We start from the raw sequence: 13,937 nt of genomic DNA, 5'->3' as shown, positions 1-13,937 counted from the left end.
AGAGACCACAGTGCTGTAGCTGGAAGCCAAGGAACACCAAGGAAGGCCAGTGAATACCAGAGGCTGGAGGGAAGGAATCTCCCCTGCAGCCTTCAGGAGAGCATAGCCATGCCAGCACCTAGATTTGGGACTTGTAGCCTCCAGAACAAGGAGACAATAAACTTCTGTTGTTTTAAGTCACCCAGTTTGCGGTGCTTGGTTACAGCAGCTCTAGAAACTGATACTCTAGCCTGAGCCCACACTTCTGTCTCCTCAGCTTTACTAAGATTCCTAATTACTTCTTCTGTCACCCCTCCAGTGACCATCAGAGGAATCTTTCAAATCCACATCAGATCACATCCCTCCTCTGTTCTGGACCATCCGATGGCTTCCATCCCACAACCGCCCATTGTCCACTGCTCAGAGACCAGCTCCCTTCTGTCCCCTGCTCACTCTCCTCAGACACTCTGGTCTTCCTGCCATTCCTCCAACCTGCCCAGTCAGCTCCTTCCTTAGGGAGTCTGCCTTCCTTAGGACCCCCTGCCTCAGACCCCCCTCCCCCAGGTGACAATGTGGCCCCCACCTTCATGTCACTCAGACCCCGTAAGGCACCATCTCTTCAGGGAGGCAGCCAGGATGTTAGCCCACCTCTCTCTCTGTCACATCTTCCCCATAAGAACAGGAGCCCAGTGAAAGCAGGGCCTTGTCCTCCTGTTGCATAGGCTCCCACACGTATTGGGCACATAGAGACCTGGGCAGGGGGACCAGCAACTGGCAACACCAGCAGAGTGGGCATCTCTGACCTGAGTGCTTGGATACCCAACCTGGCTTCTGGTGTTAATGGAAGATGCTCTTTAGGCAAACTATGTATAACAATCACTTAGATACAATCAGATGTTAGTATCTCTAATTTCTAAGTGATACATTTTGACTTAAGTTGTGAAAGGAAAATGAAAACTTCTAAACAAAATTGAATCATTATCCTTAACAGATTTCATCAGAACAGTGACGATTTAGTAATACTGTTGCACTTTTATATACTTTAGGGTTTATGTGACTTAGAGTGTAGTAGTGACATTTCCTGCATTGGGGAAGGAAATGGCAATCCACTCCACTGTTCTTGCCTGGAGTATCCCAGGGATTGGGGAGCCTGGTGGGCTGACATCTATGGGGTCACACAGTCAAACATGACTGAAGCGACTTGGCAGCAGCAGCAGCAGTGACATTTCTGGACTTACCAGGTGGTGCCAGTGGTAAAGAACCCGACTGCCAATGAGACAGGATTCAATAGCAAGAGACTCGGGTTTGATCCCTGAGTCAGGAAGATTCCCTGGAGGAGGCCATGGCCACCCCCTCCAGTAATGTTGCCTGGAGATTCCCATGGACAGGAGCCTTGGGGGTTACAGGTCTTTGGGTTCATCCTCCAAGGCATGAACACCACCTACTCTGAGAAGGGGGTGTTTACCATGAATCCAAGGAGAATGACCTGTGGGGAGGTCTGTTCTTCAACACACCTGAGAGAAAAGCAATTCCCCAGACTTCTAGAAACCACTTACATCTTTCAGTATCAGAATCTGACTTGCATCTTCTAGGTACTGCAACTGATGAGTTACTAAGATTGTGATTTTCTCCTTCAAGGCCTGACGAATACACCTACAAATGCAAAAGGCACAGTATGCAAATGCACATTAATGGGGTGCTTCAAACCGGAAACTTATATTTTGAAAAAAATAAGACAGACTACACAGTAGTCAAAAATCTGCAGTTTAAAACCAAATCAATAATAAAAATTAAACATAAATCAATTAATCTTACTAGGTTCTTACATTTATCCCCAGTAAATTTGAACCTAACTCATCCCCAGTAAATTTGAACCTAACTCTGACTATGCCAAAGCCTTTGACTGTGTGGATCACAATAAACTGTGGAAAATTCTTTAAGCGATGGGAATATCAGGCCACCTGACCTCCCTCTTGAGAAAACTGTATGCAGGTCAGTAAGCAACAGTTAGAACTGGACATGGAACAACAGACTGGTTCCAAATAGGAAAAGGAGTACGTCAAGGCTGTATATTGTCACCCTGCTTGTTTAACTTATATGCAGAGTACATCATGAGAAATGCCAGGTTGGATGACGGACAAGCTGCAATCAAGATTGCTAGGAGAGAAATATCAATAACCTCAGATATGCAGATAACACCACCCTTACGGCAGAAAATGAAGAATAACTAAAGAGCCTCTTGATGAAAGTGAAAGAGGAGAGTGAAAAAGTTGGCTTAAAGCTCAACATTCAGAAAACTAAGATCATGGCATCCAGTACCATTACTTCATGGCAAATAGATGGGGAAACAGTGGCTATTTTGGGGGGCTCCAAAATCACTGCAGATGGTGATTGCAGCCATGAAATTAAAAGATGCTTACTCCTTGGAAGAAAAGTTATGACCAACCTAGACAGCATATTAAAAAGCAGAGATATAACTTTGTCAACAAAGGTCCATCTAGTCAAGGCTATGGTTTTTCCAGTGGTCATGTATGGATGTGAGAGTTGGACTATAAAGAAAGTTGAGAGCCAAAGAATTGATGGCTATTGAACTGTGGTGTTGGAGAAGACTCTTGAGAGTCCCTTGGACTGCAAGGAGATCCAACCAGTCCATCCCAAAGGAGATCAGTCCTGTGTTTTCACTGGAAGCACTGATGTTGAAGCTGAAACTCCAATACTTTGGCCACCTGATGAGAAGAGCTGACTCATTTGAAAAGACCCTGATACTAGGAAAGATTGAGGGCAGGAGGAGAAGGGGACTACAGAGGATGAGATGGTTGGATGGCATCACCAACTCGATGGACATGAGTTTCAGTGAACTCCGGGAGGTGGTGATAGACAGGGAGGCCTGGCATGCTGCAGTTCATGGGGTCGAAAAGGGTCGGACATGACCGTGCGACTGAACTGAAAAACTTCTAAAAAGTAATCCAATGAAGGAGGGGCACCAATAGCTAAGTTTTGTTTTTGTTTTTTTCCCCTAAAACTCAGCTTAACAATTATTTACATGTTTCATAAAGAAAAGCAACTAATACTGAGATTCCTAAATTTGACTGAACTAAAATACTATTTCATCGCTATGTGGGAATGAGAGAAGAGGGATCTATGTCATATAAAAATGTGTACATTCTAGGGCAACTTTCTACATGATTATAATCAATTATGTAAATATTAGCAATGAAAAAAACTAATAGATTCTCTGTAATCTTTGCCACAGTGCATTTGCTAAACACTTGCTCCCAAAGAACTTTAGACAGAAACTAAATCCTAGTGTGGCCTCCATCAGTCTCTGCAAAATTCCCAGTCCCAAACAGGAAGCAAGACTTCTTTCATTAGGACTGAACACCTTCCAAACATGAAAATAAAAGAACAGAACCCAAATGGCCCCAATCAAAATGGAAATCATCCAACAGCTCAGAGCACCCACCAGTTCTCTATAGTCAAAACCCCCCTCACTATTCAACCTTAAATTTTTTTCACAGAAAAAAAAATTACAACTGCTCCTACCTTTTAAAAGCAGACCCCTAGGAACTCAGCCCCAGTCTCATCCCACAGGGTCCACAACCCCTCTAGGGAAGCGAGCGTCCAGGTCTGGCACCCCGCTGACCATGGGCAGGGCTCCAGGCAGGTACTCTGGGAACCTAAGCCCCTTGCAGAGCAAATCTCAGGAGCATGGGCCACACCTCAGCCTGTGAGCGAGTCAGATGGAGAATCTGGAGGCAGCAGGCTGCAGCTCAGTCCCTCTCAGGAGTCTGACGATGTCAGACAAGCAACTAAACTTCATTTTCTTCATCTCAGAATGTCAGTGACAACTTCATCCACATGTTCTGAGAAGTCAAACCACCAACACGTTCAGTAAACGTCAGCCCCCTTCTCTGCTCCTCCCTAACCACAAGTGGCCCTGTGCTTTGGACTCAGGACAGAGTCCTAAGGGGACACTCTGGACACTGGGTCTGTGATCAGAATCAGGACCCCAGGACTCAACACACAAACCATCGCTTCATTAAGTCCAAAAGGATTCATGTTTACCCTTTAACATGTGTTAGTTAAGTGTTCATACTAAGTTTCTTGACTAACACTTTTTTCAGATTTAATACTAAAGCTTTTAAATAGAATTTTTTTCTCCTTAATTCATAATTACCTGCCAGTAGTCTAGGAAGGCATATGTTAATTAAATCTAATGGGCTGTAAAGTCCAAAATAGACCAACACAAAAGTTTTAAATTGTTTTCTTCTTAACATTCCATCACAGATGAGGTAACATAAATAATTATAACAAAGTGATCAGTTGCTGGCTTTGAATTTTTCCTAGATAATGCTTTTATCCAAATCATTAGGAAAATACACTATTTTCCAAGTTTTTATTTTTTTTTCTTTTTTTAATTTTATTTTATTTTTAAACTTTACAATATTGTATTAGTTTTGCCAAACATCAAAATGAATCCGAGTTTTTAGAGTAAAGATTTCCAAGTCATGCCATAGAAATTACTGAGCAGCAACCAGTTGTTTAACTGCTATTCCTATATAAAGGCTGTGTTAATCCTATAATCCCACATATAATCCTATATAAGGGCTGGTCCCTGACAGCTCAGCTGGTAAAGAATCTGCCTGCAATGCAGGAGACCCTAGTTCATTTCCTGGGAAGATATGCTGGATAAGGGATAGACTACCCACTCCAGTATTGCTGGATTCCCCTGTGGCTCAGCTGCTAACCTGGATTTGATCCCTGGGTTGGGAAGATCCCCTGGAGAAGGGAAAGGCCAGCCACTTTAGTATTCTGGCCTGGAGAATTCCATTGACTGTACAGTCCGTGAAGTCGGACTATACAAAGAGTCCGACATGACTGAGTGACTTTCACTTTTCTGGGGAGACACGGGAGCCCTGAGACTCTCTGGGAGAACATCCTGGAAAAAGACACAGCAAGTGCAGGGGTCATGGGACAGAACACGCTGGGCTGAGGCACCTTCCTGCATTCATAGCTTGGGGGCAGGTGAGGGCACTCATAAATGGTCAAGGGCATCCACTGAGGGCTGTGGGAAGACAGAGGGCAGGGGCGTCCCCTGGAGGAGTGGGAGGGAATGGCAGGGCCACCTTCCTTCTGTGTCCTGTGCACTGCTCCCTGGCTCTGGGACAGAGGGACCAATGTGCACAGACAGAGGGGGTGAGAAAGGACCCCACAGAGCCCGCACAGCCACACACCGAGTGGGGGTAGAGCTGGAAAGGCTGCGGGGGCAGACGGCAAGGAAGCCTGTTCTCTGTCTGAGGACCTGGAGCTGCTTCCCGAATGTGAAGAGGGGTCTGAGAAAGGCTGGAGCAGGAGGGTGAGCTGTGTAGACAGCAGCATGTGAGTCTGATCAGGACAGAACTGAAGACTTGATAATGCAGGAGGTGGGGGTCTGGAATGTGGGGCTGAACCAGAACAGGATCCACAGCTGGACACAGGTGAGAGAGTATCAGTTCACCCAAAGCCACTCATCTTCTGTGGGTGACAGAATCCATTTAGTGTTCACAGCATAATGTAAAACTCACGAACCTTAATGACCTTCCTTCATAACTGAAGGAATCTGTTCATTGTAAGTAGAAGTGTGATTCATTCACTTTTGATACAAAATCCTTCACATGACTAAGCTTCCACATGACCACCATCTCTCACAGCATATTGTTCGTCCAGTTCCCTAGCTTGAGAACACTCTCCAACTGCTGCTGAGTGATTTCCTAAATTGCTTTTATATTCTCTGCTTTTGCTTTAAATCACCATAGAGAATGTGGTTCTGATTAACACAACTGTCTTAAGCCTGCTTCTCTCAAGAATATATCCAAAGTGGGACACCCAAAATATTTGAGAGGATTTTATAAATAGCTCCTGTGTTCAAAAAAGAACTCAAGAGAACTTCTGTGATCAGCACACTGTACTTCACACTAATTGCCTTCCCCTGTGACATGGATGCAACAGCCAGTAGCATCTGTTCCCACCTTGATGGGGAAATTGTGCAGATGTTCACAAGATGGGGTGACACACATTTGTGAGTTCAAGGTCGGGTCCTAGGAATAAAGAGGCTGAGATACTCACAATGCCAGGAGGGTGGGGGTAGGGAATCACTGTCATAGCACTAGCTCCTGTCACTGAACTCATGATAAGACACAGGCACTTCTCTAATGAAAAATTCATCAAGTCATGAACAGGAGAAGGTGGGAGGTCAGATCAGAGAACTGGAGGCCACGCCATGTGTCATCTGCCCTGTTCTCTCATGTTCTCAAAGATTCAGTGCTACTATGCATGTTTGTATAAGTGTTACAATGTATATAACATGAAATTTACCATTTTAACAATTTTAAGCATACAGCCCAGTGGCACTAAGTACATTCACATAGTTGTGCAGGCATCACCACCATCCATCTCCACGACTCTTTCATCACCCCAACACTGAGCACGTTTTACACCTGGGCAGGTTCCACCAAAGACTAACGACCTCTGCTTAGAGGACATGGAATCCCAGCTCCTCATATCCAGGGCTCTGAAGTCTCTTCACTTGGCTATCTCTGAGATTCACTTGACACTTTAACCATCAGTTTCTTAGAATTTGGTGACAGGGACTTTAAAGAGTTAATCATTACCCTCAATTATACTGGACCTAATCTAATCTGACTGGTGTGCTTAGATGAAGTGGAGACTAAGACACAAGGACAGAGACACAGGACTGCAAATCAATGAAGTTGGAACACACCCTCCCTCCATGCACAAAAATAAACTCAAAATGGCTTAACGACTTAATCATAAGATGTGATACCATAAAACTTTAGAAGATATTAGAGGCAAACATTCTCTGACATAAATTATACCAACATTTTCTCCTAAGGCAGTAGAAATATAAGCAAAAATATACAAAAAGGGCTTTCTTGGTGGCTCACTGGTAAAGAACCCGTGTGCCAATGCAGGAGACATGGTTTCGATCCCTGGTCCAGGAGGGTCCCACATGCCATGGTGCAACTAAGTCCATGCACCACAACTACTGAGCCTGTGCTCTGGGGCCCAGAAGCCTCACCTACTGAGCCCACACAGTCTAAAGCCAGTGCTCTGCTCAGGAGGAGCCACTGAAATGAGAAGCCCACACACTGCAACTAGAGAGAAGCCCCTGCTCATCACAACTAGAGGGAAACCTCCACCAACAAAGAGCCAGCACAGCCATAAACAGATAATTATTTTTAATTAAAAAAAAAAGTAAGCAAACAGGACCTAATCAAATTTACAAGCTTTTGCACAGTAAAGGAAACCATAAATACAATAAAGAGACAACCTATAGAATGGGAAAAAATACTACAAATAATGTGACCAACAAGGGCTTAATTTCCAAAATATACAAACAGCTCATATAACGCAACAACAACAAAAAATCCAATCAAAAACTAAACTGCCTTTTTTTTAGGCAGAAAAACTAAATAGACATTTTTTCCAAAGGACAGACACAGATGGCCAAAAGAAGCTCACCATTGTGAATTATTGGAGAAATGCAAATCAAGACTACAATCTGGTATCACCTCACACCAGTGAGAATGGCCAGCATTAAAATAACAGTGGCTGAGGGGGAATGGAGTAAAGAGAACCCTCTTACACTGCTGGTGGGATTATTAGTTGTTGCAGGCATTATGGAAAACATTATGGAGATTCCTCAGAAAACTAAAAACAGAATTATCTTATAATCCAGTAATCCCATTTCTGGGCATATATCTGGGGAAAACTATATATCAAAAAGACACATGCAACCCTATGTTCATAGCAAAACTATTCACAATAGCCAAAACATGGAAATAACCTAAATGTCCATAGACAAATGAATGGGTAAAGAAGATGTGATACATATAGACGATGCAATACTACTCAGCCATAAAACAAAAAGAAAGAAAGAATACCATTTGCAGAAGTGTGGATGGACCTAGACTTTATCATACTAAGTGAAGTAAGTCAGAAAGAGAAAGATATCACATATCACTTATATGTGGAATCTAAAATAAGGCAAAAATGAACCTATCTATAAAACAGAAACAGACTCACAGACAGTGAACAGACGTGGGGTTGCATGGGTGGAGGGGGTGTGGGGGAGGGATGGACTGGGAATTTGGGGTTAGCAGATGCAAACTGCTGCTGCTGCTGCTAAGTCGCTTCAGTCGTGCCCGACTCTGTGTGACCCCATAATGGACAGACAACATGGTTCTATGGTACAGTGCAGAGAACTATATTCAGGATATTCAATATCCTGAGATAAACCATAATGGAAAAGAGTATTAAAAAGAATGTATAGCTGTGTATAACTGAGCCATTTTGCTGTACAAAGAAAGTAACACAATATTGTAAATTAACCATATTTCAATAAAAATTTTTTTTAAAAAAAGGACAGAGACACAGGGGTGCTCGAGGACAGAGGGGAGACCACGTGAGGACACCATGCGGTGGCCGCCACAGAGTCCAAAGCTGCCCATGTGCTGAACTCCCAGCCTCAAGAACCCTGAGAGAATCAATTTCTGTTCTCTAAGCACCTCCATCTGTGACAACTTGGTAGAGTGAATGTTTTTGTCCTCAAAATGCATGCATTAAAACCTAATCTTCACTTTCTTGGTATTAGGAGGTGGGGCCATCAGGAGGTGATCAGGTCATGAGGGTGGAGCCTCCATGAAACGGATTAGTGTCCTGATAAAAGGAACCACAGGGCTCCCTCACCCTTCCAGCACAAGAGGACACTGGAATCAGACCCTCACCAGACGCTGAATCTGCCAGCACCCTGACTTGGACTTTCTCAGCCTCCAGAACCGAGAGAGATAAACTTCCATTATTTCTAAGCCACCCAGCTCTGGTTCCTGTGAGAGCAGCCTGGATGGACACAATCCTAGAAACTAACATAGGACCTGACAATGAGAATTCCCAAACAGCTTCTCTCTGCTGAACACCCCGCCTCCTCCAGGTGAGGACATGCCTGCTGTCCTCCTCACAGCCCTGCTTCCTCCTCCCACCACACCTGAGCTTCTCCTTTTCCTTCAGCAAAGGACTGGGTCCTCTTCTCAGCCTCCACACACACCCACCCAGCCTGAAGGCCCCCAGGGCACTGCCCGCCCAGCTCCGGGCACAGGGAGCTTTCCAACTTCAGTGAAAGCCTCCAGCTGCCACTTCCATTTCCACTTAGTACTTCCTACCCTGTATGGAAACTTTCTAAACCGTGATTCTGCTGAGCTTTCCCAGGCATCTGTGTTAACAAGCTCCACATAGAGACAGGTTCCTCAGAGGCAGGAATGAGAGCTGGGTGTCCTAGTCTCCCTTATTCGGCCCAGTGTGGTCCTTACCCTCTCTTGGCTCACCATCCTCCTTGTAAACTGAGAGGTTTTGTGTAGGAACATCTGTAAGGGCATCGATCTCAGTGTATACAGCAGGACATTAATAAGTGCAGCTGGAAGGCTCTTTGGCTTTACAAGGTGAACGACAGCAAGGGAACTAACTGTGGGGTAGATGTGGAGGCTGTTTCAGAAAAAGAAAATTCATGAGGCTTTCAAACAGGCCAGTCTAGACTCCACCAGAGGCCTCAGTCAGCGTGTGTTAGGACAGAAAAGCATCAGAGCTCTTCTCCTTCAGGAGTTCTGTGGCCAAGAAAGAGCCACTGACAACAAATTCCAGAACCAAGTGACAGTCAGGACTTTAACCAAGATATCAAGTTTCAAATTCAAGGTTACCCTACATGAGGGTCTAAGTATTAATTCTAGTAAGAATCCATTGCTGCTGCTAAGTCGCTTCAGTCATGTCCGACTCTGTGCGACCCATAGATGGCAGCCCACCAGGCTCCCCCATCCCTGGGATTCTCCAGGCAAGAACACTGGAGTAGGTTCCCATTTCCTTCTCCAATGCATGAAAGTGAAAAGTGAAAGTGAAGTCACTCAGTCGTGTCTGACTCTAGCGAACCCATGGACTGCAGCACACCAGGCTCCTCAGTCCATGGGATTTTCTAGGCGAAAGTACTGGAGTGGGGTGCCATTGCCTTCTCTGAAGAATCCATTAAGCAATGTTAAATAATTGAATCATATTCAGATGTGAAATAAATCATTTGCAAATTCTAGTCTTTATTAAGTATTTCCAAACCAACAGATTAATTCATAAGCATAAACCAAAAGTCTTTTCAAAGAAGTCCTATGTCAGTACTGAAAACTTCACTTCTAAGGTGCCTTGAACACACGATGGAGGAAAAGGGCTGGTTACCAGGTTACCAAGTCCTACTCTCTGATTTAAAAATTTTACATTGCCCTTCTTATCCCTGGGGTCTGGATCCATCAACTACAAGTCATGGAGGAATCTTCGATCTATCCCTCACTCCCTAAAGCATGGACCCCACTGTCCTCCACACACTGGAAGCACCTGCTGTATTTTCCTGTCCTGACCTCATCATGATGTAAGGTTTCTCTAGGATGGATCTTCTATGGAGGGAAGGGAGTAGAGAGAGGAACACCAGGGCAGAGGGAGCTGAGTCTCCTGGAGCACAAAGACCTTCCTGAGCTCCCTTCCCTGATCCCTACAGGTTCCTGGAAAGAAGAAATGATGTAAAACGGGTGCAAACTCACTGTTCAAACAAGTGCCTGCTGATTCCTGCATCCACTGCGCTGAGCGGATCATCCAGGAGGTAGATGTCTGCGTCCTGATACACAGCTCTAGAAAATGTAGAGAGACATCAAGAGAAGACACTTCACACTCCCTGGGTCTCATCTCTGAATCATGATGGCGTCCAACAACTTCATGTTCCTTCCTGGAGCCCAGGGAAAGGGCCAAGACCCTGCTTCACACAGGCCTACCCGGTGAGCGGGGTCTACCTGCTCACGTCCACTAGGAGCTGCAGAGGAAGAGGGGTAGGATGGCAACTGAAACCCCATTTACCTGGCAAGGCTGACCCGGGCTTTCTGGCCTTCACTCAGCGGGGTTCCTCCATCTCCTGTCACAGTTAGATCTCTTTCCTTCAAATTCTGAAAATCCTGTATGGGGATAGAAAAGGGGAAAAAGAAAAACATTTAAAATGTGTTCTCCTGCCATCCTAACCTTTTAGCATAAGTTCTTCATACAAGTGTTTAATCAACAGCAATGGGCTTATTTCATAGTGACTATACTGTAACCAGGAAAATTAAACTCTCAGGGCTTTTCACTTGTTTTCATTCTGTATTTTTTCAAAGCATTTATGCATTTTACCACTTTAACATGTATTTACTGAGGATTGAATATACACCAGGCACCGTTCTGGGCACAATGAATTCATCCATGAGAAAACAGAGCCCTTAGAATTTCTTTCCATGGTAGGAGGTGGATGATATGGAAAATTAACCTGAGCATAAGTATCCAGGACAAGAAGGAAAAGGAAGCCAGCTCAGGGGGATGGAGAGTGAAGGAGGGAAGTGAGTCCACACTGGATTGGGAGGGCTCTGCTCAGAGTGGGTGTGAGCAGATCTGGGGGTGGGGGCTGGGGCTCAGGCAGACCTGGAGAGGCTGCTCCTCACAGATGAAGGGGTGGGTGCAGGGACCACAGGGAGGTGCCCAAGGTGTTCAGGACAAGGAGGCAGGAGAGCAGAGCAGAGTAAGAATGAGGGGAGTGAGGGCAGAGACAGAGCAGGAGGAGCCTGGGGGCACTCTAGTAAGAGGAGGAGGGGGAGGGGAGGACTGACACGGTCTGAGGTTTACAATGAAACTCCTGTGCTTTGCAGAAACCAGGCAGTAATTGGGAAAGGGTGAGGGCAGATACAAGTGAGGACATTACTGGAATAAGCTAGAGAACAGTGGGAATGGAGAGACGGGGTCACACTCCAGACACATTTGGAAGGCAGAGTTGTGAGACCTGCTGACAGGATGGGTGTGGGCTATCAGAGGAGACTGTGGTGTCTGGGGTGAGGAGGGGGACGGACAGGGTCTCCATTTAATGAGCTGGGGAAGATGGTGGAGGCAGGTTTAGGAGACATCACTTGTGGACAAGCTGAGACGAGCTCTCGGTGATGTCATGGTGAAGCTGGACATGCAGGTGCAAAGGTCTGTGCTAGAGACACAGGTGTGAGAGCTGGAGGCCCAGGAGGTGAAGGCACAGGACTTGTTTTATCTCAAGTTACCAGTTGTCCTGATCTTGGTCTCTGCTTCTCACTTTCAGAGAAGGGATAACACCTCGCCAATGTCGTCACAGTGATACTTAAGGCAAGTCATACAATGACAGACAAGGTCTGTATAAGAAATGGGAGCAGAAGAGTAGGTTGGGCAGGAAAACCAAAAGGAAAGAAACAGTCTGCTCGATGTACACCAAGCATATCAGCTGGACTAAGCAGATGCTTATCTGTGAAAGCAGGAAAATCTCAAAAGTTAAGAAGGATATGAAGCTTTGACTTGAGAATCTGGGAATCTACCATAAGTTATATTTGAATATTATTTAAGAAGTAAATGGACAAATCAGTCTATTTTCCCAAGAGTATCTGGGGAAATTTTTTAAAAAATGACAACAATATCACCCAAATGACAAGATAATCAGGTTTAAGTTACACAATTATTATGTTAGAAATCTTTGAATTATCTACTAAACCCCTCAGGCATCAACCTAAGATACACAGCAGTACCTTTCTGCAGATGACGTGCTCCCTCTGTCTCTACTTTAGCAAATTTGGGGAGAAAGCAGGTAGCACACTGGAGTCTGCATGAGAAACAAGTCCTTTGATCTCCCTAAGTCTCACATTCCTCTTCTACAGAATGTGCTACAAAAACAAGAGTCACTAAACTCAAAAGTGAGAACACCCTCTATAAATGGAAAAAGGACTGGAATTGATTGCAACTTGCTACTGGTGGCTGATGCCTATTTTCCCATCAAACCAACAGTGGGACCACATTCACATTGTGGGTCATAACATGCAAACACATGACCATAAAGAGAAGAAAGAGTGTCCATCATAACCCTCCCTGACAGGCACACAGACACACAGGGTCCCTGCTCACTCAAAACTTAACTGGGGTACATCCAATGAAAGGCAGCAACTGATCTGTCATGAAAATTCATCATTATTTTATTTTCTTTCTTTGACAAGTTCAGAAGTTATTACCATCTCTTGATTTGGTTTTCATGAACAACAATGAGCCACTTTAAATAGGTTCCCAGACCTACATTCATGCACACACACACACACCTACAGAGTTATTGGCCTCTGTTTCACTGTTGAAGTCCTTGCAAACTGTTCCATTCAGCTTTTATGCTTTGATTCTACATTGTTTCATTTTGCTTAACAAAATAGTAACACATCATAGCACAGCAACCTTAACTATGTTCTAGAAAAAGCACCTAAATCCACACATTCACTTAGCACAGTTAGGGCACAAGAAACAGGCTCTCTCTGAGTCTGGTAGCAAGACTGCGACTGCATTGTTGACTCTGAACATTATTTATGGAGCAGCCCCAAATGAGAAAACCATTTCACAGAATTTGCAACAAAATCCAAGTCAGGCTAAATTTCTAGCCACCATTTTCCAATTAGGTTAAAGGGAAAAGCCTGACTTGAGTATAGACTACAATTCCCCCCACTGACAGAAAGGTGTTCTTATTCACGTTATTTTCCTTTAAGTTTCCCCAATTCTCATTGAACAGCAGATACACACACTAGAGGCAAACTAGGAAATGGCAAAGCAGATTTGATGCCATCCATCCAGAAGCACATCAAGGGCCCTTCAGCGATGGTGGAGACTTACAGTAGAAGCATCACCAAGCAGACTGCTGAAATGGTAAATGTGGGCAGACGTGAGGCCCTGGCAGAGGAGGGCTGGACTCAAGAGTCAAGCAGCAGGAGCCCTGCCTTCCTTCACAGCTTTTCTTCCATGTAGAATCACCACTCCTCTCACGGCCTGTCAATATCCTGCCCATTTTCCCAGGCTCAGCCCAAGCACAC

At 44.8% G+C, this 13,937-nt stretch overlaps 1 protein-coding gene across 1 annotated transcript in view; it reads right to left on the bottom strand.

The window, feature by feature from the left end:
• The window catches only part of LOC147361875 (ATP-binding cassette sub-family C member 4-like), a 122,192-nt gene that overhangs the window by 86,987 nt on the left and 21,268 nt on the right, over positions 1-13,937 (bottom strand). Inside the window, exons 8-10 of the mRNA XM_086328419.1 lie at positions 10,918-11,012; positions 10,608-10,694; positions 1,536-1,632 (exon numbers count right to left, since the gene is read on the bottom strand). Of these exons, the coding sequence (XP_086184545.1) occupies positions 1,536-1,632; positions 10,608-10,694; positions 10,918-11,012 (279 nt within the window). The remainder of the gene's footprint in view (positions 1-1,535; positions 1,633-10,607; positions 10,695-10,917; positions 11,013-13,937) is intronic.

The sequence above is a fragment of the Bos grunniens genome, chromosome 12 (genome assembly GCF_055505025.1).
Source record: "Bos grunniens cultivar Pamir isolate PY7600 chromosome 12, Bosgru_T2T1.0, whole genome shotgun sequence".
Taxonomy (NCBI): Eukaryota; Metazoa; Chordata; class Mammalia; order Artiodactyla; family Bovidae; genus Bos; species Bos grunniens.
Note: the sequence above shows the minus strand (reverse complement) of the source record. Positions and strands in the feature narration are given on the sequence as shown.